This window comes from Nestor notabilis, unplaced genomic scaffold, assembly GCF_000696875.1.
Source record: "Nestor notabilis isolate BGI_N333 unplaced genomic scaffold, ASM69687v1 scaffold2387, whole genome shotgun sequence".
Lineage (NCBI taxonomy): Eukaryota > Metazoa > Chordata > Aves > Psittaciformes > Psittacidae > Nestor > Nestor notabilis.
In genome coordinates this window covers 32552-59129 of record NW_009937726.1, presented here as the reverse complement: position 1 = coordinate 59129, position 26578 = coordinate 32552, and the positions used below count along the sequence as shown (strand labels likewise).

Here is a 26578-nt window from a genome sequence, read left to right as displayed (position 1 = left end):
TGGGTCCTTACAACCTGTGGTCTTTAAGCCTTACGTAAATCCTGGAAGGACCCTCTGACATGTCCAGGGCTAGTGGCCAGACGTAAATGGAGCAGGGCCTGTTTTTATTTGTCCATAGCAGTTACTGACAGAGGGGAGCTAGAAAAAACAAACCTCCCCTTTTGTGTAAGAAGCAACAAGGCTTGATTCACGTGCATGATCATGGTGTTGCCGTTGTGTATGAGGTGCCTTGGGATGTCCCACCTGGTATTTGCAGTACAAGTAAAACATGAGGAGGCTCGGAGGCTCTGTGCCCTATCTGCTCACTTGGCCTCCCTGGCCAGGTGCTGCAGGACCTCTCCTGTAGCACTGAATGCCTCTCAGGTGGGCAGCACCATCACATCTCTAACAGCACCAGACACAAAATGCAGTCCATGGCTTTGTTTCCATGTGCCTGCATTGCGGGTGTTGCTTTGCAAGCAGGTGCACTGTCAGGTCAGGAAATGGGGTTATATTGCTGTTCCTTTAAACTGCAGCAGCACAACTTTTTTAAAGACTTCATTGTAAATAGTCCATTAAAAATAAACATTAGGAAAATGTTTTTTAATGTCTTCTGTAAGTAACTTCCTGAGTGAATGTGTTCTTCATTACTCTTATAATCATGCATATTACTAATAGCCATGATATATGTTAGGGAGTTCCTGTATCTTAAGTGAAAAGCCCACATCCTGTGGTAGTTGGGGTTATCCTTCAGACATCTGTTGGCTGGCTCTGTGCAGAATAGCACTTGAGCCACTGCAGCATGGTTTCTGACAAAGGAAGTCTGAGCTGCTTGTGATCACTTACAGATGTTGAGCCTCCTACTCATGGTTAAGGCATGGAGGAGAATTTTACCAAGCAAAAAAGTCCGGTCGCTCCTTCCGTTAGCAATGGAACTTCACTGTAACTGAACAGGGGACTTGAGTCTCCATGAATGTTTGGCACTTCTCAGTTCTCAATCCTTTCTCTCCCCCTTCCACTTGTCCTGAAAGAAAGCCCTAACAGCCCCAAAAACCAGCATGCACATTACTGAAAGGAATAGTAGTCACCTAATAGTAGTCAACTTTTCCATATTCTTCAGACATAATCTATTCTGCTTGTTTAAGATGAGATTAGGTTAGACTTTATGGTAGGTATCTTTAATGCATAATTAATAACGGGTATTTTGGATTAAAAACTGCTGTGAGTAGAAAGTCATCTCCCCTCAATCACTGTTGTCTCATGTTTTGCTTCTGAACATAAGGATCACTTCATTCTCCCCCTTTTCCTCCTCTGCTCTGGCCTTGCACACCTTTACAGCAAACAGTAATGAGCAGTTGTAAGTTGCTTTGACTCTTATCATCATGTGTCCCTCCAGTGTTACTGAGAGGGAGAGGATCGGGATTCCCACTGAGCCGGAGTCTGCGGACAGCAATGCCTATCCTCCTGCTGTGGTCATCTACATGGTGGATCCTTTCACCTACACTGCAGACGAAGAATCTGCCTCAACCAACTTCTGGCTGTTAAGTTTGATGAGATGCTACACAGAAATGTTGGATAACTTGCCTGAGAACATGAGGAATTCTTTCATTCTCCAGGTAATTCTACCTTCCTTTGTAGCCTCAAACTGGAAAGTCATTCTATCACAGCATGCTTTTGATACCTACTCTGTACTGAAGATACAGAATGGAAGATAATATATAAATATATTAAGTAGTATATACAATTCAGGTGACGTTTACAGATTATTTTCTTAATAGTACAAGTCTATATATTAGAAAACCACCTGCTTTTTGTTTTGATGAGGAAATTAATGTAAGGCAGCTGTGATATCCTGCATCAAATCTGTTTCATGGTTCTAGCAATCATACATGCTGGATGCTTCCTGAAGAGGGATTCTAGTTACTTAAGTTGCAACTTGGGTTGCCATTGCCAAAAATGCCCAGTTGCTCCTTTGATTTCTTTGCGTGTTGAGTTGTTTGCTTTTGCTATGCTCTTGATTTATACTGTTTAATCCAAAAGAAATATGTGCAACCAGACATTTAGTGTATAATTTAAGTATTGTATTGTTGTTATCTGCTTCTTAAAAATAATTCACCATGTAACTTGCCATATAATAATAGTTACTTACTATGGAATTACTTAAGAATTGGATTTGTGTAGTCAGAAGCACAGCTTGGCCTCTTGCCCAGACTGCCTGTGTTTTCCATGCCTCTTCGTCACAGTGCCTCAGTAAAGAAGTGGGGGAAAAGGGGAAGCCAGAGATTGAGCCATGTGTGTATGTGTGCAACACGTACAAGAAGCAGCACATGAATGATCTCTCTCTATTGTCTTCATGTGTGTTCAACTTGGCTTAAACACATCTTGGTTTGTAAGTTAAAAAAAAAAAGGGATTGACAGTTGTTACAAATGTCTCAAATTTGGCATGGAATGTTTGTCATTTCTGGTAATCCTGACCTCATCACTCCCTAAAGTGATGGGGGAACCTGTCACCAGATTATTTCAGGCTCGGGGATGAAGTGGAAGTCAGATTCACAACTTCATATTGTGGCAGATTGCAGGAATTCAATTGATTCAGACCTGAAGATGCAAAAAATAAAACAGCCCCTGATATTGCCGTGGCCGAAATACAAGGCCATGCAAGCTGCATGTAGAAAGTGTATCTCCGTCTGTACAAGACAACTAACATGCTTCCCAACAAAGTACTGTTTATTTCCTGGGTGCTTTTCCCTTGGTTTGTCAAAATATGGGGCATTTTGCCAGTTTAAGTCAAAATCATTGACATTTTTCTGCAAGTAAAGGTAACGTGAGCTACTCACAGTGTTCTCACAGCTGTGCTATAGTATACACACACACCAAGTTATTCCAAAATAAACCAAACCCAAATGCTTACAGATTTATTCCAAGTCATACATAGTGAGGGAAAGCCCAGCTTCTGAAGGTCTTGGATAAAGAAGTTGTCCTTAAAAACACATGGTCAAGTTTAGTAAGTACAATATGTGACCAGAGTTCCAATCGTTCAAGTAAGAACCGCAGAGTAGTAAAACTTCTGTGGTGCTTCAGTTTTACTACTACTGAAAATATTTGTTAGAAGAATATGTGAGGGTCTCACAGCTTTGGCTGCACCATAAAGATCTTATACTGATGGTTTCTGCTCCAAAGATCTCACTGTTCAAAAGGAAAGACAGCACACCCCGTAAATCATAACAGAACCTTAATTCTACTCTCTGTCATGTCCTCTAGGGGTGACAGGGTGGTGCTGGTTGCCAGAGGACCAGCAAACAAGCACTAATTCTTAACCAGAAGCTGTGGAACCCAACCTGCCTGAGCACAGAGTTCAGCCCACCCAGATGATGCAGCAGAGGGGCCTGCAAGTGCAGATGGGGATCAGAAAAAGGAGTTTTAAAATAGTCAAAGGTGTTTGAATACAGGGAGTAGGATTAAAAAAATTAAAATTCAAACCACCCCCAAGTTGGAGAATATTGCTATTAAAAGCCACTGGTAGTTACTTCTTGGGATACACTTTGATAAATGTTCTACATGTAATTAATGATGTGCCCTTCCCAAAATGAAGGATGAATGAGGAAGTGGGCTTCAGAAAAGTAACCCTTGACTGGGTAAAACAGTCAGCTCCCTTTGTGGAGTTGATGGGGTTTGTCACTCCGTGATGGTCATGTCACAGAAAGTGACACTGCTTTGGAGTTTCTGCTCTGCTGTTTGTCAGCTGCTACAGAGGTATTGTATACGCTGCAGTTACTCTTGTGCTGAGACTCTTCCATTATATTGGGTGGTCAGAGTCTCAATTTTGAGAGATGTTACAGCCTTAAATTCATCATCACAGTGGGAACTGCAGGTTTATATCAAGGAACACAGTCGCTGGCTGTTGTGGGTGCTCATGCAAGAGGGTGGTAGCCCTTCTAGGAAGCTACAGGTACTGTAGTGCAAGTACACTACATACAAAATGCTGCGGTTGTTAAATGACTATTGAATGTGTGAGTCTGGCTTGATATTAATGAATAGCTCCTTGAAGACTTTCAGTCATGGTTTCTTGTTTATATGACTTGTACAGATTGTGCCTTGCCAGTACATGCTGCAGACAATGAAGGATGAACAGGTTTTCTACATTCAGCACTTGAAGTCTCTGGCGTTTTCAGTGTACTGCCAATGCAGGAGGCCACTGCCCACCCAGATTCACATCAAGTCTCTCACAGGCTTTGGACCAGCTGCCAGCATTGAGATGACCCTCAAAAACCCGGAGGTTAGTACTGGAGTCAAGAAGTGAAAGCCTGTTAATAAACTGAAATCCCTTCTCTCCAATATTACGAAAAGAGTTGAGAAAATACTTTTTGGAATATTTTTTCAAGGTGTAGAAGACAATGATAACATAAAAGGTGAAGGTAAGCTAATACTAAATAGAAAATAGTGAGAACAGTGGCAGACTACTTGCTTTCAAAACATTTTATGCTCCTGGTTTTGAGTCATAAAGTAAAAGGGTAAAAGATCAGTGTGGAATCAGATCCTGAGACACTGTGTTGTCTCAGTCTATAGTAGTCCTACAAGAAAGTGTTTATGTCCAACCTTTATATACACATATATATGAAATAAGTTCCTGCGCCTAATTACAGATATTATATTAATTCCCTGAGGTACTGGAGAATTCCCCCTCTTTCAGTGGAATTCTTATCTGCCATCTCTGTGTTAAACAGTAAATATTCAAGCCCTGTTTGTGGGTTTGCAGGGATTTCAAAGGAAGAGTAATCCATCGTAATTTCCATGGATGTTTTTCATTCTTTGAAAGATAAGGATGACTGTTTTATTTAGATTTAATGGACCAACTAAACACTTAAACACTTACCTTGAGATAAAGACATGCTTGTTAGGATTTAAACCCCTCGATTCAGAACCATCATAAACCCAACGTATCAGCACATTTCATTACTCACGTAAAGCCCTAAGCTCTCACTGGGAATTCCTAAAAGCAGTATCACCTCAGGCATCTCTTCTTCACATTCTCTTCACACCCTTCTTAGGAGGGATTTTGCAGCAAGTTGAAGTCATACTTCAAGCTATTTAGGTGTAAGGGGAAGAGCAATAAACTTGCAAGATGCCTGCAAGCATCTCCCTCCTTTTACTTAATGCTCCTGCACTGCTGCCAGGGGAGTATGCTTGTGGACAGTGACCTGGGCAGAAACAGGAGACTCCTTCATGTCTCTTAGGAAAACATCATAACTGACTTTTCCTCTAAGCCGATTAACTTGCACTTTGCGTTTTGTGTTGAATTTCCTTTCTGGAGCAGTGTTCCCACAAGCAGCTTGCACTTAGCATACTTCATTAACCAGATCTCAACTTTCTCCATTGTCCATGTGTTGCTCTCAGTCTTCACCACACTTCCCAACTTTGCCTCAACAATTGAGAAAACACCCTGGCCAGTTCTGAGTTATTGAGCTTGTCTGGTCAGGCCCAATCATGGTTTTTCTTCAGAGGGGAGTTAAAAATCAAAGGTGGGTTTGGGTCTTTGTGGAAGAAGACCTGGAGGTCCTGTTGGACAGATAAGTGTGGGACAGCAACGTGTCCCTGCAGCAAAGAACCCACAGCAGGCAGCTGCAGTAGGAAGGGTGCTGACAGAGAGCAAGGGAGGTGAATGTTCTCCTCAGTACTGGTTAGGCCTCACCTTGGATGTACAGGGTCTGGTTCTGGGCTCCTCAGTACAAGAAACATGGACATACCAGAGGAAATCCAACAAAGGGCCACTAAGATGATGAAGGGACGGGAGCAGCTGACAGCTGAGGGAATGCCAAGAGAGCTGTAGTGTCCTACCAGGAGGGCTCTATGCACAAACACCTGCTGGGAAGGAGAGAAGATGATGGAGCCAGGCTCTGCTCAGTGGTGTCCAGTGGTGGGACACACTGGCATACAAGAAATTCTGTTCAAATGAAGAAACACAAGAAAACTTACTCACTGTAGGAGTGATTGAGCACTAGACCTCATTGCCCAGGCAGGCTGAGCATCTCCATCATGGGAGTTTGGAGTGCATCACTTTTAGCCAGCAGAAATGGATTGTCTGTAACAACCCTTTCCCTCTCCCTCTCTTGACTGTGAATGCCTTGATTTGATTTATCGTTTCAGACTCCCATTTTCCTGTACTCCCTGACATCTGTGTTTGTGTGTTTCTTGCATTAAATAGTTATTGATCTACCTGCTGATGATTGTACTGGCTTTCTTGCAGAGGCCCAGCCCAATCCAGCTATATTCACCTCCTTTCATACTGGCACCCATCAAGGACAAACAGACAGAGCTGGGAGAAACATTCGGAGAGGCCAGTCAGAAATACAACGTGCTCTTTGTGGGCTATTGTCTGTCTCACGATCAGCGTTGGCTTCTGGCATCCTGCACTGACCTCCATGGTGAACTGTTGGAAACCTGCATAGTTAATATTGATCTTCCAAACAGGTAAAACCCTTTACTTTTTACATTACATTTGGGGCTATAGTTGTCATCCCTCACTCCTCAGTCTCTTGCACATCCTCTCTAATCATATTTCTTGCTGATGTAATCATGATAACGTTACAGTGGTAACATTTCAGTTGGCATTTTCTTAACTAAAAACTGCAGAGGAAATAAGATCCTGTGTTACACTTGTTTTACAAATGCTACCTGCAAATCTTACCTTCAAGAACAACCAGTATGTTGCTCAGCATATTGGCACCTCTTGCATGTCACTGCAGTAATAACGCTGATAGCAGGCACATACTTTTTCTGCTTCTCGTTAGTAAATGGTGAATTGGCACTCCCCAGGACTGTCAGGACTCCTGTGGAGGGCAAGCAGTGAAGTAATTCTGGAGAACAGAAAACTGAATATTGTCCTGGATTCAGTTCTTACTGTTGGGTTTGGGTTTTTGTCTTCCTTCACCTCCAGGTCGAGGAGGAGCAAGCTGTCTGCACGCAAGATCGGGCTGCAGAAGCTCTGGGAGTGGTGTGTTGGGATCGTGCAGATGACATCCCTGCCCTGGAGAGTTGTCATCGGGCGGCTCGGCCGCCTGGGCCATGGGGAGCTGAAAGGTAGGAAGTGTCAGCATTGCCCCTTGTCCTGGCTTGCAATGGAGATGTGGCCCTACTGCACAAGCTGAACGACTCTCAGACTTGATCATGAGCCTTTAAAACCAGAACACTGAGAGTGACAATCCCACCCTTATTGCAGAAACAATTTGCTGCTTTCTACGCTGGGTTTGACATCTCTCCTCATGTCCTGTAGATGTTGTGTAGATTAACTAGAACATGCACAATGTACTTCCAGGTGGGTTTTGTCACATTAGGGAAAAGATCTGAACAGTAGTTATCCTGACACAAAATAGAAATAGGATTCAATTCTGATTCCTAAACTGTCCCCATTGCCCTGTTTCACACCAGATCAGTACCTCCTTTAACTGCAGGTAGAATGAAAGACCCATTCTTTCAGACACACATATTCTTCAGGACGTGGCTGAGTAATGCGGGTAGCTTGTGAGAGACCAACAAACGCCATGGAGCAGGGCACGGAATACCCACATTGCAGGGCCCTATGCTGCAAAGTGTTACTAATACTATTCGCACCATTTGGTTCTATCATAATGTTTCTTCCTTTCAGACTGGAGTATCCTCCTTGGGGAATGTTCCCTGCAGACAATCAGCAAACAACTGAAGGAGGTGTGCCGCATGTGCGGCATCTCGTCAGCAGACTCCCCTTCCATCCTCAGTGCCTGCCTCGTCGCCATGGAGCCACAGGGATCATTTGTGGTGATGCCAGGTAAGTTTCATCCAGCTGCTTATTTACCATACTTTTCACTGAGCACATTAATCTGGGGAGACTTTTCAGTCCATTGAGAAGTCCTGGACTGGCATGGCTAAACGGGATAGAAGATAGGTTGAGCTGGCAGAATTCCCCAAAATATCAGGAAGAGACACTATGCTGGGAGTGCAGCTTCCAGGGGGAAGGAGTACTGCATGTACTGCCCCTGTCAAAGCGATGGGTTCCTTCTGGAAGGGGTCATGTCTTCAGGGAGACCAGTCCCCATCACCTGACTGTAATGATATAGTCATCAGGCAAGAACAACTGTGGCCTCTGTAAGAGTCCACAGCATGAAGGAGTAGGAGTGTGTGCAGATGGGAGTAAGGATAGACCCACTTGCCTTTCCAGATGCTTAAGGTATTTAGAGAGTTCTATTATAAGCAGTGGTCCACAGAATTGAGTTGAAATATAGTCAAATTTTGGGGTTCCTTTTACTTATTTGTTGCATTATGTGTGCACTTGCTTTTTAGTGTATGTGGTGACTTATCCTTACAAACTACTCTGGGGGTTTTTAAGTTTAGAAATAAAGAATACTACCTGGAGCGGAATGAAGCAAGCTTGAACATGACTCATCAAGTTGAATAATTTTCAAAGCAGAGATTTTGTAATGTGAGAAAATAGATGGCAAGTTTTGCTCTCCTCATGTCAACTGAAGTAGGGTATATTTCATAATTACACAGATGTCTGTGTCAAAATGAACCTCGTTTGCTCATTTAACAGGGAAGTCTTTGGTTAAGGGCAGCAGAATGAAAGGAAAGGTGGGGCATTTTATGGGAATTCACACAGCTGAGCATTATCTATACAACTTGTGATCTTGATTTCAAGCTCCTCTAGTAATTTATTTGTATTAAGATAAGAGCCCTCAAACATAGCTTGCAAGCCCAGATTAGGTGCACAGAAATGTAACTGAACACAGAGCACCTATTTTGAAGATGCTGGAAATGAATGTCTCTGCTATTGCTTCTGTTCTGGCAGATGCTGTCACCATGGGCTCGGTGTTTGGCCGGAGCACCGCGCTGAATCTGCAGTCATCTCAGCTGAACACCCCGCAGGATGCCTCCTGCACACACATCCTGGTTTTCCCAACCTCTGCTACTATCCAGGTAGCACCAGCAAATTACCCCAATGAGGATGGATTCAGCCCTACTAATGGTAAGTAAGCAGTGGCTTGTGTAAGAGGTGATACTCACCAGTGCTCTGTGGGCTATTGAGAACATAAGCAAGGGTTGTACCAGTCATAAATAAAAAGCCTGAGTGAACCAGTGACCCCATAGCACCCAGTTCAAGTTGAAGAGAACAGCCCTGTCTCTTTTGAGGGAATTGTGCTCATTTATTCCATAAGGAATATGAACCAGTCAATGTGCACAATGGCTCAGACTTGAAAATGCTTTTTCTTCTTGTTCTGACTTGATCAGGTCAACATGGGGTTTATAACAGTGGTTCACTTCATGCCTGTTGTGTATGCAGCTTGTGGTTTAGAGTTTGAATCTTCTGAAGTAGACAGAGCAGACCAACCTGAGAACTCTTGAGAGTTAGCTTGTGCTTTTGCGAGTGTATGCAACCCTGTAGTTTGTTCCAGCAAGACTCTGGGTACAACTTTATATCAAGGAAGTATTTTCCTAACTCTTTTGCTGTAAATCCTTAAAAATTACTGTAAAATAATTTAAACCAAGAGTAACTACAAACATTTCCAGCAGAAGTATTTTGTGCAGAGAGAAGTTACAGTATAGAGAGGAAGAAAGGCCCACTATTTTTAAGGAAAGAGTCTGCTTTGATCTGTTCCTGCTGGAATTCCAGTGGGCCTCACAGCAGGGAAGTTACCCCTCCCTGCACTGCAGCAGCTGTCCTCTGCAGGCCCCAGAGCCCTGCTGAGTGCTGTGCTGACAAATATTTAACCTGCATTAACCTGCCCTGGAGTGCTCCAGATGCTAATGAGCACCAGGGACCAGAGCTGGCGCTTCCAAAAGGGTGTTAGATTTAATTTTCTTAACTCTTTTCTACTTAATGATTAAACCGCTTCCTATGCTATTAGCCATCTCATTTATGCTTTGGAGGCTAAGCAGAGCATGACATTAGTTCTGTCTTGTTTACTGAGGTTGTAGAACAGAAGTTAATGAACTTCAGTTAATTCATTGCTCTTGCAATGAATTATTTCTCTTCAGAAGATTCAGAAAAACAACCACCTGCCCATTTCCACACTGGGCCTTCAGGTGAAATCAGTTCAACACACATGTGTCCTTTCCCTTTTCATGCAGAGTGAATTCTTCTTTTTCAAGAGAAATCATTTCTGTATGTAGAAATGCAGAGCTCTTATTGAGGGCTCCATGTGTCTTACTATAAATTTGGCTGCAATTCTAATTAGTCCAGATAATTCAGATGGCTCCCACTATCCCTTTCTGTGTCCTGAAGTGTACTTCAAATGTCATTATTGTTTAAATGTCTTTGCCTGCTGAGAAATCTGGATAAGGAAAAAAACCCTATAAACCATATTGTGATGCTTGTAAGTTTTTACTGTGTTTTAATGTCTTAGCTTTCCATCATGTAAATCACTCCTGGTTGCATAACCAAATGACTGAGAGCTGGAACGTGCTTCTCACAGAATGCAAACACATTTTCACTGTATCTTTACATCCTTCCCACATATTGACAAAAACTAAATAAAACCAGCAAATGATGGTAATACAACTGTAATTAATTCCTGAGATGAAAGTAAAACATTAAAAGCTGCATTGTAGGAAATTCTGGTACAGTATCTGAAATAATCATGGACGTTCGTAGCCCATGAACGGGGAGCAGGGGCCTTGCTGCCCTTATGGATCCTGTGAGCAATGTCCCTGACGCTGCTGGGATTGCTCCAGGATACTTGGAGCTAAGCACCAAAGCCTGAAGAGGAGCCGTGCTGGGAATAGCACACCTCGCTTTGTTTGGTGGATTTCAAGTGTGTAGTGAATGGATTTCTGAGACCAGCTGCAGGGAGAGGTCATTTTTTCTGCTGTGAAGATCCGTTTGGATTCAATGAGGCTGCTGTGACAGGATTTCTGTTCATTCTGACCATTGTTCAAATCCATTCTTTTAATAGATGTCTGCCACCTTTCCCTTTCAAGTGTGCGTGGTTGAGTGAAAGGTGCTGGGGAGGATTGAACAGTCAAGTGTTTGTCTCTGCTTCCGTCTGTCTCAGGAGAATGTTAAGAAAGTATGATAATAAAATTAAAGGGAGTGCTAATAAATCCTAAAAATGTCTTGACAAAAAAGAGTGCAGCAGCACATTGGAAGTAATTTCTTTTTCTTTTCCTTTCCAGATGACATGTTTGACCTCCCATTCCCAGATGACATGGACAATGACATTAGAATTTTAATAACAGGGAATCTTCACTCTTCACCAAATTCCTCCCCAGTTCCTTCCCCTGGATCACCATCTGGCATTGGAGTGGGATCTCACTTCCAGCACAGTAGGGTAAGGCTGGAGCGCTTTAGGGCACAGGCTACTGGAAATAAAAGGCAAAGAAAAGACCCAAACCCTTCAACAAAACCTTTTTTTCCTGTAGATTCTCAAACATAATTAGGTCAATAGAAATTACTGGTACTATTGAAGGTGGTGGTTAAATACTGTTGTAGAAGATGCCTCTAACATGACTCTTTACATCTCTGAAGTTAATTGTTAGTGTAAAGATAATTGAGAGCAGGAGAGGAGAGAGAATCTTTCTTTTTGTTTGGCTCTATACTCATCCAAGATTTTTTCTGGAAAATCACATGGAATGTCCCTGGCACAAAGTGACAAGTCTTTGAGAGAAAGGCAGATGACAGCTCTGTTCACAGGAATTTCTAGGGGGGCAGAATGGAGCTAATTGTGGCAGCAATAAACCTTGCCCACAGGGACTCCCCAGGTGCTGTGGGTGCTTATGCAAATGTTGTTTGCTCAGTAAAACTTAGCCCAGAGCACAAAGTGCTTGTAAGTTACTTCTGTTTGAAGTGGCTTTTGTAAAGTTGGTTCCAACACCAGAGATTACTTAAAATGCAAATCCTTTGGGGTAATTCAAGGTATTTTTTTGAATCAGCTTTAGCACACTTTGGATGTTTGATGGAACTCTTACTCATCTATGTAATTATGAATGAGACTTAGCTGGACTCTTCAAATGGTTTCCATCACAAGTGTGGAGAAGTATGATGCTTCAGAATTCCCTGTGGAGAAGTTTTATTCTAGAAATAGTACATTTAAGGCAGTAGCATATTGCTTCTTTAGTAAATAATACAGTATTTTATTAAAGAAACAGGCTGACTTGTATACAGGAAACAGATAACCCTGTGCATTTAAAAGTTATATATAAATCTGTATAATGTACATAACTGGATCTTGTGACTGTCACTGGTGGCTTTAACTGTAAATCTGCCATGAAAGGAAGTACCAAATAGACATTACAGGAGGGACTCCTACAGCTGAGCTGTGTGATGCTTCATTCAGCCTCTGTAACACAGCACTGCATTTTTCTAAATGTAAGAAACACCTGAAGAAAAGAATTCTCACTCCCTAAAAAGGACTAACTAAATGGAGTTAGTTCCCCACCTGGAAGGAAAAAGTCCTCAGCCAGAATGCTTCAGTGGTCACCTGAATACAGACTGAGAGTGAAAAATTACTTCTGCCTCAGCCACAGAAATGCTAATACCGTATTTAGTGATCTTAGTACACAACCACCTTTCCTTCTCTTGATACTCCAACCCACTTTTCAAAGGCTACACAATTGCGCCTTGCTGTCACTTGGTAATTTCAGACTGGTATGTAGCAAATTAAAAGTTCTAAGTGCTGTTACTAACCCTCCAGCCATAAATCACAATTCATCACTCATTACAACTTCGCTCTCATTGAGTTCATTCAACCATCTCTGTTCTGTACCACTTTCAGGGATGTGTTTACAGAACTTACTCTCTGTGGAACTCCATCCAAGTGGCTTTAAGAACAGCACTGGAAGGTTAATGGCCAAAGAGCTTAGAGGCCTGGACAAGCCATTTCTAGATGAACCTGTCAGAGTAATTCAGTTTAACCATTAACAAGGGCCTGGTAATTGCTGTGTAATTTTTGGGTGTACAAAAGCAGCAGCGTGTGATCATTACCTTGTGGGGCAGGGAAGGTCGCGCCTCTGTCCATGTAATTTTTTCAGCGCGGTGTGTCCTCAGTGCTCAGCAGGCACTTGGCTGCCTGGCTCCTGAGCCAGCTGAGCTGCAGCCTCCCCTGGTTTTATGGGGTGTTCAAATGTCTTGGATTCCTGGTCAAGGTATTGCTGCTGGAGAAGGACCTGCTTGAAGGACGCGCAGCAAAAGGCGTCGTGGTTAAGCTGGTTTTTGTATAGTGGAGCCTTTTAACCTGTCGACTTAGAAGATGTTTATGGGTTTCAAGGAGCTGCTGTCCCAGTTCTTCTGAGATAAGTTACAAGCTAAAATAGTTCACATGCATCTTTTGGGCTTTTCCTTTATGAATCATAGAATCACAGAGTGGTTTGGGTTGGGAAGGACCTTAAGATCATCTAGTTCCAATCCCCCTGCCATGGGCAGGGATGCCTCACACTAGACCATATCACCCAAGGCTCTGCCCAACCTGGCCTTGAACATTGCCAGGGATGGAGCAAAATAATAAAGGGTGTTTCCAAAAAAACCCCAAATGTGTTTAAAATAGGAATGTTCTCTATAATGAAACAGCAGAACACCCCTTCTGATAGCTGAGGAGACCCTGGTAGGTGTGGTGCTGTGGTTCAGGATAGATGAGACTGTGTGCAGATGCACACGGGATGGGGTAAACAGGCTCGCAACAACACGGGTTGCTATCCAACAGCCATGGGTATGGAAGGTTCATGCAGGTTTTACTCCAGAAATAAAATCACAAACATACATGCTGATAGGCAGCAACTCAAAGTCTGATTAATGTAGTTTACATCTGGTCTCTTGTTTTTAACTCTCTCCTCTCTAAATAATATTTTGTTGCATAATGAACATATAAGAGTAACAGATACTGCAGAAATTACAGTACATAAATAAATGAGTGATGGAAGCTGAAAAGCAGGACAGTCACTTCCTTTTCCCCCTACTCTTCCCCAGCTCAGTAGTACAAATAAAACCAAAGCACAGCATCTGGTGTCCACAGCAAGGAGTAGCAAGTGGAACCTGTTTTTATTAAGCTGTCAACATAAGTAACTGAACAAGCAAACATGACCAGTCTTACAAAGATGCAGCCACTCTGTTCTTTCATGTTTGAGTATGTAACACATTCTTCCACAAGTTGAAGTCGGGAAGATCTAAAGGTATTCTGGAACATAAGCCTGGAGAGCCCAGCTATGGGGGAAAAAGGAAGGGATTAGACAGCTTTGACTAAGATTCATGAATGACTAAAGGACAGCTCATTAATAACAGAACGGAGTTAAATACTGAGTAATTAGTAAACAATGTTATTGGAGTGGGATGTATAACTTGGGATAACAACCTGCTTTCCCAACTCTTCTTTCAGAGCCAGGGGGAACGTCTCCTTTCCAGAGAAGCCCCTGAAGAACTGAAGCAGCAGCCTCTTGCTCTTGGATACTTCGTATCAACTGCCAAAGCTGAGAATCTTCCGCAGTGGTTCTGGTCGTCCTGTCCTCAGGCCCAAAACCAGTGTCCCCTCTTCCTGAAGGTCTGTCTTGATATCCTTTCACAGGGGAAGGAGTAATAGAATTCCACTAATACACTATGAATTTTCTTTCAAAATGCTGGCTCTGCATGTTACCACAGCTGTGACAGTTTCTGGAAATGGAAATGCAATTTGAGGTGTGAATTTACTCGGGCTATTAAAACATAATTCTCTGTTGCTAAAGGCCCTTACCTGAAAATGGAATAGTTTGGCAGCTTCTAAATACAGAATCCTCAAAGCTGTGTCTGGTATTACAGAGATGTCCCAGTGTCAGCCAAAGGCAGGAGGGACATACCTTCTCTTCTGCCATAACCCAGTTGTGACGCAGAGTAAAAGTGAGCAGCACCTCCAGACAGAGCACTTACTCTACATTTCTATTTCCCTAGTTGCAAAAGTTGCACAGTGGAGTCTGTAGCCTCAGAGGGAAGCTGATACCCTCCACTGCAGACATGCACGTGCTTGGGAGATGTATACAGCAGGATTGGTTCAACTACTAGAGAGTCACTATCCCTCCAGTGTCTGCAGCTTCTTATTTGAATAAATCCAAAAAGTGAACTAGTGAGCATGGAAAGAAGGCAAAACACTTGCCTTGAATAGCATCACCGAACTATTAGAGCAAACAACATGTAGAATAATAAAGTTAGTATCACTTTACACATTCCCAGAGTAACGAATACTGAACATTTTTGTGAGTCTCTTAACTGAATTCCCTCATCCATGTCTCTGTGGCAGGCAGCAGAGTGAAGGTGTCAGTGTTTCTCAATTCTTTCCTCATGCAGAAAAAGCAGTGTTGGGACTGATGTTAACAACTTGCAGTTGGCATGGCAGGCTGCACAGCACCTCCACCAGCAAATACTGAGCCTTACTCCTTACTCTGTGCTCTTCAGGGATAGATTTCCCTGTGTGCTTTTCCTTAAACTGACAGAACAGAGATCTCAAAATAATACCAAAAAAAGCCACCATGTTTTTGGAGCTAGAAATGAAGTTTTATGCTAAACTGAAAACTACCCTTTTTTTTGTGAATGAGTAATCCAAAGAGCATGTTTCAGTTCCAGCAGCAGGACAGCCAGCAGAGCTCCAGGCAACGTTATGAATTCCTCTGTAAGCCTGTATTCCATTTGCACCTGAGAGCAGGAGCCACCACCCTTCCCTGCCCCACCACCCCAGCCTAGCACAGTTGGGCTCTCGAATCTAGGCTGAATTAAACATTTAATGTGACTGGGAACATGCTGCTTTGGTTTGGACGGTTTTCAGTAAAGCAGGGGGCTGGATTCCTGCAGTAACTTGTGCACCAGGCAGGGAGCAGGGGTCTGTCTCTGTTACACTGCACAGTGCTGCAGTCAGGAAACTTGCAGAGCATGTGAGGCGTAGAGATTGAAGTCATCTTTGATTTGAATGAAGTATTTTTGAGCTGAAGTGTTTCACCTCTAATGTGTGTGCCATAATTGGAGGAGTATAAAAGAGGTTGTGCCTTTGCAGGCTGTGTGACGTGTCAGGCTGCCCACTGAAAGGCTTACATGGTTGCTCTATCCCCAGCATGAGATCAGTAAGAAATCCCTTTCCTGCTCCTGTGTAAACTAATGCTCCAGCAGAAAGGGAAGGCAGGCAGAAAGTGTGCCAGCAGAGAGCAAAAGCAGCACTGTGTAATCTGGTCAGACACCCACCTCCACATGGTCCTCTGTCATGGGCTCCTACTGGGGAGTTTGAAGGCACAGGATGGTTTGTTACTGTAGTACCAAAAGAACCCCTGACACTTCCCAAGTGTTTCCCCTCATCACGTCTCCCCTGGCTAACATCTACAACAGAATTCAGTGTTCTTTTTTCAAGATCCTTGACTCTAGTCAGAAAGAGAAGTGAGTTCATTCAAAAATCTAGTCATTATGGAAGCTGGAAATACACATGGTCACGGTGGGGTCAACACAGAATTGCCAACTTGCCCTGGTGTCCTGAGACAATTCAGGATGCATTTGTTCAGTGTGAATCTTTAGAAGCACTTGCTGTATGAAGGCTTAATCTATGCTCTTTTCCTCTACACAGGCCTCACTACATCACCATATCTCTGTAGCGCAGACAGATGAGCTTCTACCTGCCAGAAATTCTCAGCGAGTTCCTCACCCCCTTGACTCTAAAACTACATCAGATGTCTTGAGGTAACACTTCTTGGGATGTGCGTTTCCTCCCTAAGGTTCTGGGGACTGAGCTCTGGAATTCCAGAGGGACCTTTTCATCTCCCACAGTGTTCTGTTTACCGGGTGGGCTAATCTGGCCTGTGCCATTGTTTTTACTCGCCAAACCAAGCTGACTTACAGAAGGAGCTAAAAGTACTTTTCTGATACCAGTATCTTAGGAATTGGGATAGAAAAGAGATATTCTTCCTGAATTAATACGGGGTTGTGTTTGCCTCCATCCCACCTGTTGGGGACTGAAAGATCTCTTCTATGAGGCGACAGGCAGGGTGGAACACTCCAGGGAGCAAACGTGCACTTAACCAAGAAATGAGCATCAAAAAGTGTGATCAAATGCTGACACAGGTTGCCCAGAGAGGCTGCAGAGCCTCTGCCCTTAGAGGTGTTCAAGACTCAAGGCTTTGAAGATGGTGGGATTTGAACCTCTGTGATTCCATAATCTCAACTATGTGCTGGGGAGGGGCCTACATTTGAATAGCTTGGTTCAAGTTCACACATCTTAAACCTAAGAATTCCTGCTTCCCATTCTCCCCTTTTGAGGGAGTTTCCTCCTGCACCAGCCCCGCCAGCATTAGGACAGCCAGGCAGTCCACAGGACTCTGTCTCTGGGAGAAACTAGAGACACCTCCAAGGAAATCATGCAGAGAAGACAAGAGGGAAGAAGTAAATGATTCCAGTTTCATGTCTCTGTGTTTCTCTCTGCAGGTTCGTTTTGGAGCAGTACAATGCACTGTCCTGGCTTACGTGTAACCCTGCCACTCAGGATCGCAGCTCCTGCCTTCCTGTCCACTTCGTGGTGCTCACTCAGTTGTACAACGCCATCATGAATATACTCTAAGAGATAGAAAAGCACTTGTTCTTCTGGCTTCTTCTCCCCTCGAGCTGAGAAACGTGCCACAATCTGCAAAGATCCCGATTTTGCTTCTCTTCAGACCAGTCCTGTGCTGTGCTTCTGTTCCTCCAAGAGCACATGTGAATTCTGCAGTGTTCAGAACTCAACTACCCATTAACATCTCTGGCAGCTTCAGTCCAAAATCTGGGAACATCCAAGAACAGTGAACACAGAGTAACCTCAAGCCAGTGTTAATTTGGTGGCCCAGTAACTACTGGTCAGTGTGATGTTTTTTTTTAATACTTTATTTTTTTAAGGAAGACTTAACAGTATCTTTTTGCATTAGGAACTCTGAGAAACAACCAAGAGCAGTTTCAGCCCTGCAAGTAAAAATACCTTGTAGTGACCAGTTTGGGTTGTCCACAACTTGTTTTGTTGTTTGATCATCGTCAACTGGGACTTTGCAGGAGGCAAAAAACCAAAACCCACCAAACCAAACCCCACACAGTTGTAGTCTCGTATAAATATTGGAGTTTTCTGTCTACCTGGAGTTCCTGTCAGAGTGGATTGGGATGAATGCATGCATTTGTTACCTGTCCATGTAGATATGAATGGTCTGGAGATACTTTATTTATTCTGAGGTTTGGGGAGGGGAGGGATTAAATTATAAAGGACCAGGAACAGTCAAATCTCTTCAAAATCAAGCTCCGTTCCACTGTAGGGTTATTTATCTACAGACCTCTCACTCTTCTGACCTAGAAATCAAACCTGAAGCTTGTCACAACCCGAGCTGGGCAGGGACGTGTGCAGTTTGGGAAGGGCACTCTTGTGTTCTGAGGACTTCTCACCTGCACTCAGCCTGCTTAAAGCACGAGACGGCCAGTGTTCAATGAAGGATAACACTACCTAATGGAAGAGAGTGAGTGAGTGAGAGGTAGGGAGGAAAAATACTTTAAAGCCCGCTGTGAGGGCCCATGGAAAGTGGTAAATGAATCTATTGTAGAGCTATGATTGAAATATATTTCCAGTAAATTTAGTGATGTTAGAAAACTATTTACTGAAACCCATGTCGCCCTTGAACTGGGGCAGACTCGTCCGTGTACATATCCAAAAAAGATGGTTTTTGTTTACACGAAATCAGTTCCAAATCTGGTGTATTTTTTCTGACTATAGGAATATTATTTCAAAGAAATAATTTTTAAAAATTATATCATTAAATTAGTACTTGAAGTTCTACCACTGTGGTGGCAAAGTGACTTTGTTTAGGAAAATGATTGCCATTGTAAAGGTTAATGGCTAATTGAAGTATTTTTATGACTCCTTCATTCCAGGCTTCAAGGGGTTTCTATTTAAACTCCGTTTTCTAATGTTTGTTGTTGCACTGTGCAGCGGGCAGGGGCTGCCTCAGGAGGGGTCGGGCACTTTGATCAGGCTCTGTGACCTTGGTGTCTATCTGTGGAGAAAAACCCACCAATTTTAAAGTTCTTCCAAAAGACTTTCATGTTCTGGTTAAAAAAAAAAAAAGAAAAAAAGAAAAAAAAAAAGGAAAATCTATGATTTTAAAAAGTATTTTTCTTGAGATAATGTAACATTTAAAGCAAATTATATAAAAGAAAAAAAAAAAGGCTTGTGTAATGAGAAGGTGGAGGCAGAGACGTGACCTGTAAATGGATGATTTTGTTCTCTGCGCCACCCCTCCCATGTGGGTATCCTCTTTGCAATGTATAGGTGAAAAAAACCCTGATAGCAAACCATTTGTATCTAATGTGTACAGTGTAAAATTGACTTTAAAAATATTGCAGGACTATTTTTTCTTAATCAGAAAAGAAAATTCTCAAGGCCTTTTGAAGAGCATAAAAAGATGAAGATTGTAAACTTGTATAAACAGATTTAACTTGGGGAGGACGAACTGTAAAGTAGCCATTTGTAATCTTTTACCATTTGGGGGTTCTTTGTTCCCAGGATTCATCTGAACTTTGGATTATTCTTATTTTTGGTTATTCTTTTTAACGGGGCCGTTTTTATCCAGGGGTGTTTCTGCCCCAGAAACCTGGTTCTAAGCAAAAATGCAAACTCGAGCAAGGGCAGCGAGAGGAGAAGTTTTCATCTGGTGTCTTTTTATTTAATTTTTTTAAGTTAAGAGAAGCTGGTGACATATTTATACGTTTTTGTGCAAAGGAAATGAATGGCAATAGATTTTAAAGAAAAAAAACCCTTATGTACTTCAGTGTGAAAAGTTCTGTATAATATTTCCCTTAAATATGCATTATTTTCCTTGTGAGTTTTTTACTGACTTAAGCTGAAATGTAAAGCCCCGGCTTTCCTACAGAGTGCAGAAAGGTATTTTATTTTCCTGGTTTTCTTTCTACCTTTGGAAATTCCTGCCTAAATCCGAGTTATTATAACTATTATTATTACAGTTGTTTGAGCTACCGGGCGGGGGGGGGCCAGCATGCTTGGATGTATATTTCAGAACCTTTTTTAAATGTAAAAGCTGTACATTTCGGGGGAGTTCTGAATTTCTCTCTCTTTATTTTGGTTTTGTTTTGGGTTTTGGTTGTTTTTTTTTCTCTCGGAGCATTTTGCAGTGAAGCTTCTTTTCTATCCAGGCGACAATTTGAAAGAAAACAGCAAAAAAAAAAAATGTGAAGTTCATTTTAAATCTACAGTTATCGCTGGTACAATACACTAAAAACAGACTTTGATAAAAAGAAACAATAATAATAAAGACCTCCATTTTAAATGTCATTCATATATACCTTGTGGATGAGAGCTATATACTTTTACACACTTTTTTAGATGAATAAATTATTGAATTACTGAAGCTCTTGGTGGAGTTTTCTTCTTACGAGGCTTTGCTTGAACTCTCAAGTTCTTGCATCGCAGGTTCTGTGTGGTGTGAATGGAACCCAAATTCATTTAAAGGCTCTTTAATAGTCATTTGCTTTGGAGACAGGTGCTGCTGCCCTCCCTGAACTCACCTGGTTCCTGCCTTCTCCATGTGCTGCCCAGTGGGAAAGCCACAGCTTCCTCAGACCCCCTTTCAGAGCAATAAGGCTCATGGGAATGTGGGATGGGTCACGCTGCAACAGGACTTTCCAGTGGAAGTAAAAGCAAAACAGAATAGTCACTCTGCTTAAAATCATGTTTGTTGTGAGAGATTCGGTGCTGCCGATGGAACTGCTGAGGTGAACAGTTAGAATTCTGCCCAGGGGGTGGGGAGAAGCAACCTGGGATACTCTGGTGCCACAATGGTCCTCAGAGAGCGTCCCAGTCACAGCTGAGAGCTCTTTTGTCTGCAGCAGGTAAGTGGTTAGGGGAGGTCTCGGGTGGATCGGTCCCCCTGCAGCAGGGTGACAGACACAACTGCAGTGCATTGGCCCCAGATTAAAGAGGAACATGAAACCAGATCTGCTGCTTTGGGCTGCTCAGAGGAGCTGCAGAGCCCTGATCCTGGACAAGCTGAAGACTCCCCTGAACACGTCCTTGAGCAGCCTGATTGAACCTGACCTGCTTTGAGCCAGGGCCCTTCAAACAGACGTTCTGTATGTAGCAGGTTCATTTCTAAACACAGATGTGCAAGAAACTGATAAACAACCAGACCCCAGGCCCTTTCCCAGTGTTAACCTTAACAAGACCTGAGGTCCAGTTTGCATTCTTCTCCCATAGGAATAGTTTAGACAAAACTTAAAATCTTCAGGTAATACGTAACACTCTGTGCTGAAAGCACTGACAGATCTGTGACCTCCGTAAGTATATTTTAAATACCCTGGGTCCTGCTTTACTCTAAACCAAGCAAAACCAACAGCAACTACAACCGTCCTTTCTCTCCAGGTGTAACTGCTCCATGAGCCCCGACTAACCTGTGCCTCTAGTGGGAGCCGTCTCTTGTCAGCGGTGGTGATGGCCAACATGAGGTGAGAGTTTCTGCAGACCCCAGCTGCTCTCAGAACCGATGGCTGTAGGTAGCTCCTTGCAGAGGGCACCAAAAGATCTCCTTGGCTAGGAAGAGATGGAGCCTGCACTTGCACCCAGTCACAGCTCCTCAGATTCTACCAAGGAATTGCCAGTCAGTTTCGTGGCTGCTTTGCTGGGGGTTTCCTCAGTAGCTGTAATTTCCAGTTGGTGGATCATAGCCCTAAATTTAGTTATAAAACCAGTCTGTCTGATTTTGCCTTGTTTTAACCTTTCAAGCTTTTATCTTTATTTCACTTTAGTATTGATAGGTGTGTAATAAATGACATGGTAGAATTAACTTGTACAAGGTCTCACAGCATAGTTCCACTTCAGCCTTCCATTGAGTGCTCTAAGTGCATGGAATTACTGCAGAGCAGTGTCTTTACATGAAGAGCACTTTGTGGCTAATTCATTGCGTTAAAGACAAAACCTACCAATTAAACATTCTGTTCCATAAGGACTGTAAAGAAGAATTGAATGAAACCGCTAAGATCTCAGTTGATGTGTAACAATAACGTGTAATACTTGACGCGTGGGTGCAGTGCACTGGTCTCTTATTACCTATAAAGAAGGAGGTTGTAAAGATGAGGCTGACACAAAACTGCTTTGCTTTTTCCAGCTGCCATTTCTATTTTTGGCAGAACGTTGTGGCCACCTGGAAGCAGTTGAAGCACATGTAGAAAGCATCAGGAGTCCTGCAAGTAAACATCAGGTTTATGGACAGTCTCTCACCATGTATAGTGGAAATGGAACCAGCCCCGAGATCCCCAAACAGGAAATCTTTGGTCTTTCACAACAAAGAGTATTTATAAAATGATGCTGCTTCCACTTCCCTATTTTGAAACTGAACCTTAACACTCTTAACAAATGTCTATGTGGGCAGAGGCCCTGGTTATGCTTAACTGACTGTTCCTTTACCAGGTATCAAAGCTGCAGTCCCATGGGGCTTGCATGGGACATATAAACCTCAGGGCTATTGTAATGAAACCTAAAATACTCTTCAAAACACTGAAACGAGACGACACCAAAGTTATGTGCTGCCACCAGGTAGCCCAGGTCTGCCACTGACAGAGCTGCGTTACACAGGAACTAACTGCTCAAGGGACCTGAAACCCTCAGTGCGGCGTCAGCCCTTGCTCTGGTTCTAGCTGGGACTTGCCAGCCCTGCTATAAGCATTTATAATGATTTATAAATTAATTTATACAAGCTATAAACTTACACATGTTCATTTGTCTGTATAAGCATTTGCTCTTTTGCCTGTAAGAACTACTGCTTAAAACCTTTCAGAATTATGATACCACTAAATAACCAAAACCAAATGAAAAAGTATTTAGCATCAAGGCCCCTACCAGAGAGCCAGCCATGGACGCTGCCACTGCTGGGACTTAACAGGAACACTTTCCACAGTAAGATCTTCTGTGGTCCTGCAACACGAACCAAGGGCACCACTGTTCACTGGCACCTCCGCCTTGCTTAAAACCTTTCAGAATTATGATACCACTAAATAACCAAAACCAAATGAAAAAGTATTTAGCATCAAGGCCCCTACCAGAGAGCCAGCCATGGACGCTGCCACTGCTGGGACTTAACAGGAACACTTTCCACAGTAAGATCTTCTGTGGTCCTGCAACACGAACCAAGGGCACCACTGTTCACTGGCACCTCCGCCTGCTCCGCAGTGTGTGCCCCCACGGCTGGGGGAATGGCAGAAGCGGCATTCCTTTTTCTGAGGACACCCCAATGCTGCTGTTAACACCATGGCTTGTTTTTCAGTTCTTAACCAACCTCCTGGTACCTCACCACCTCCTCTGCCTCCACATCCAGCAACGTGGCCTCTATCCTGCTGCTCGTGCACGTGCTTCTGTCTGAGAGACGTGTCACCTGCTCCTGCGGGATCCCATCGTCCTGAGGGATAGTTGTCACCTGCACACCAACATCCCCTCATGGCACAAGCAGGGATCCTCCCTCCAGCTGGGGCCTGTTCAAAGCCACACACAGGCTGGCAAAAAGCTGATTCAGGCCGTGTGGCACCGCAGCAGGGCTGGGGCCTTCCCAATGGCATTTATTTTCCCTCCACAGTAAACGAGACGTGTGTTTAACCACATCCCACCAGCCTGACACTCTCTTTGGTTTTATCTAAATATTGTGCCACTGAGGAAATGTCAAACTGGTCTAAATCTGGGGACAAACAACGCTGTGAACTGCATCGCTGTGACCTCGAGCTGAGAACTTCCCACGAACAGAGTCCGAGATTCCAAATCCGCACCCCCCCCCCCCCCAGAAAGCTCCCGGAATCCAGCAATTCTGTAAAACTGAATCCTATAGATACGAAAAAATAGAAAATTGTGGGTTTTCTTTACCTTTGTGGTTGGGTAAATCACAGAATGGTTTGGGTTGGGAGGGACCTCAACGCTCATGAGGGCCAACCCGCTGTCCCTAGACCTTCCACTAGAGCTCCAAGCCCCTGTGTCCAACCTGGCCTTGAACACTGCCAGGGATGGGGCAGCCACAGCTTCTCTGGGCACCCTGTGCCAGCGCCTCAGCACCCTCACAGGGAAGAGCTTCTGCCTCAGAGCTCATCTCAGTCTACTCTAAAAAGTCTTTTTCAATCAACTACGTTTTCGTTATCTGCGATTGCTGCTGTAGGTGACAGCTGTGACATGTCACGTTAGTCACATCTCATCCATTCTGTGCGCTGGGCTGTCACGTCCTGTGGCTTCCAGCAGGGGTCACGGTTTGATGGCAAATGGAACTACAGATTCCTCCTGGAACAGGCTTTCAAACCCAAATTAAACTGCACACATCTCCAGAGCCAGATCATTAAAGGTCAACCACGCGAGCAGGTGGGTTCAGTGGTCAAAGGGCTCCTTCCCCTGCTTGTAATCAGCCTCGGTGGTAATTTCATTAGTGCCTGGGGAAAAGGCAAGTAGGAGAGAAGCGGGTGATGGGGCAAGGTGCGTATGGCAGGGAGAGGCTGTTAATCCCTGCGGGGTAATGGTGCAGAGAAGTGCTAAAAGAAAGGTGCTGGGAGCAAGCTTCCAGCCACCGGGTTAAGCAGCGTTTTAGAGTTAAAAGTAATTGCCCTGGTGCTGCTTTCCCTGTTCAAAAGCTGGGAGCGTGTGGGGAAGGCTGCAGTGACACACACTAGTGCACAACTTGGTCAAGCAATGGACAGAAGAGAAAGAAGAAACCTGAAGGGAATAGGGCATAGGCAGCGTCCAGCCTGCTCTCAGGGTGACTTGAGACATAAATAACAGGGAGTCCAGGTTGAAACAAGCTGTGCTTCAGAGCAGACCTGTCCTGTGAAGATCCACATTGCAGCAGAATGCCAGCAGGAGACAGGACATCCCTGCTTTGCTGTTAGCAGGAAAACTGGAGATTCCCCCATGACTTGTTTGCCCGTCTCTTAGCACTTTATGTTTCTGACTTGGTTTTTGATGTTGGGTCTTTTACACTAGTGAAATATTGCACCTATTTACAAGAAAGATTCTTCCTCTGGCACACCCAAGTGACCATACACCACATGCCACGAGTGCTCTTCTGCACCAAGGTGGCAAAACCTTCCCTGCCTGAACAACTTCGGTCAGAAGCAGAGGGAAAGACAAGCAAAGGGAGAAAGGTGACTTAAAAAAGGAAAAAGGTGAATCAAAAAAGGAAGAAGCTGAATTAAAATGTTTCAACAACTAACCTGTGAACCGGCTCTGTTCCACCAAGTGGGAGGTAGATGTCATTGTCCCAGCACACCTCTGCTTTTGTTACACTGTTAAGGCAACTTGGATGGCTGAGTCTTCTGTCCATAGAGGCAATGCAAACCTTGGTGTAGTGCAGTGATTCTTGATCAGGGAGTGGGACTTGAGGTGACCTCTGTTACTTTTGCAAGATTTCATCTGCAGGGTCCTCCCCTGCAGTTACTTTATTGCTTTTAACACTTGTTTATGTCCTTTCTCTAAACGACAGCGCAAGTGCCAGAGCCCAGCTCCAGAGCCTGCTCTCCCTCCTGCTCAGGAAACAGAAATGGGAAATCGTTTCTTTCCAACACCGTTGCAGAGGAAAACCTAAAGGAAAATCTCAGTGCAAATGAGAAATTCGGGAACTGGGTTTCTGGCACATACAGCTTGAGAACAGGGCGGTTCGGTTCAGCCTGGGCATCACCCAGGACTTGCACACCCTGACCAGCACATGCGTGTCCCCACGAAGCAGCCGTGCACAGACACTCACGAGCAGCCACGTTCCACCCCAAGCTGCTCTTGCCCTCTGCAGGCGCCAGGCAGAGACCCAGCCCCGCTCCCTGACCCCCAGCCCCAGCCAGGCTCTGTCCCTCCAGCCCCCTCCTTCCTGGTGACACTTGGCACGAGCAGGGCAGCACCGCGCTGTCCCCACTGCACAGCACGGCCACCAAGGCAGCTCTGGGGCAAGCTGGTGGCAGCCCATGGTACTGGTGGAGTGAGGGGTGCTGGCATGGAGCATTAATGCATAATCCCAGTATGCCTGAGGCCAAGCGGTTATGGAATGGAACTGCTGTTCCTGGTTCCTGTGCAGCTACTATCCACCGGCTCAGCCTCTGAAACCATGTAATTTCAGTTATTAAGTCTAGAGTTACACAGAAGAACGGCTCTGGCTTTAGGAAGCAGGTAAGGGAGGTGTGCTACAAGGGTTGGAATGGGAGGAAAGAGCTAAGCTCTGTTTCTAAACCTGCCAAAATTGATGTGTGATACTGTGCAAGTTGTTGGCTTCATTACTTCTCGTCTGTGCAAGAATCATAATACTGATCCACCTGTCTGGAACTCTGAGTGATTGTGAGGGAAAGACCCTCAGAATGCAGAGCAAACTGTACTTCATAGAGAAAATTATATAGAACTATTCAGGACAATGAAAGCTAAAACTTCCTGCAAAGACTTACAGAAAGATCCCAGAATGTTGAGCCACTGGCCAATAACATGTCAAGGAATTCACAGTAAGAAACAAACCAAATTATGCCAAACAGATGTAGAGTTGCCTCTAAAGTAGGATACAGCCTTAGGGTATAAGGTAAATAAGGAAGTAACATTCAAAGGCTCCCGTAGTCACTGTAGGTATTCCCACGAATAGAAGTAGCACAAGGCCTTTGAAAAGTGAAATTGTTCAAGTGAGG

The 26578-nt window shown here is 43.9% G+C and overlaps 1 protein-coding gene across 1 annotated transcript in view; it reads left to right on the top strand.

Annotated features, from left to right (window-relative positions):
* The window catches only part of MED13L (mediator complex subunit 13-like), a 170867-nt gene extending 152760 nt beyond the window's left edge, over positions 1-18107 (top strand). Inside the window, exons 22-31 of the mRNA XM_010018969.1 lie at positions 1376-1595; positions 4067-4255; positions 6224-6447; positions 6914-7056; positions 7622-7780; positions 8798-8974; positions 11122-11276; positions 14313-14474; positions 16509-16621; positions 17363-18107. Coding sequence (XP_010017271.1) covers positions 1376-1595; positions 4067-4255; positions 6224-6447; positions 6914-7056; positions 7622-7780; positions 8798-8974; positions 11122-11276; positions 14313-14474; positions 16509-16621; positions 17363-17495 — 1675 coding nt within the window. The 3' untranslated portion in view covers positions 17496-18107. The remainder of the gene's footprint in view (positions 1-1375; positions 1596-4066; positions 4256-6223; positions 6448-6913; positions 7057-7621; positions 7781-8797; positions 8975-11121; positions 11277-14312; positions 14475-16508; positions 16622-17362) is intronic.
* Positions 18108-26578: the final 8471 nt, after the last annotated feature.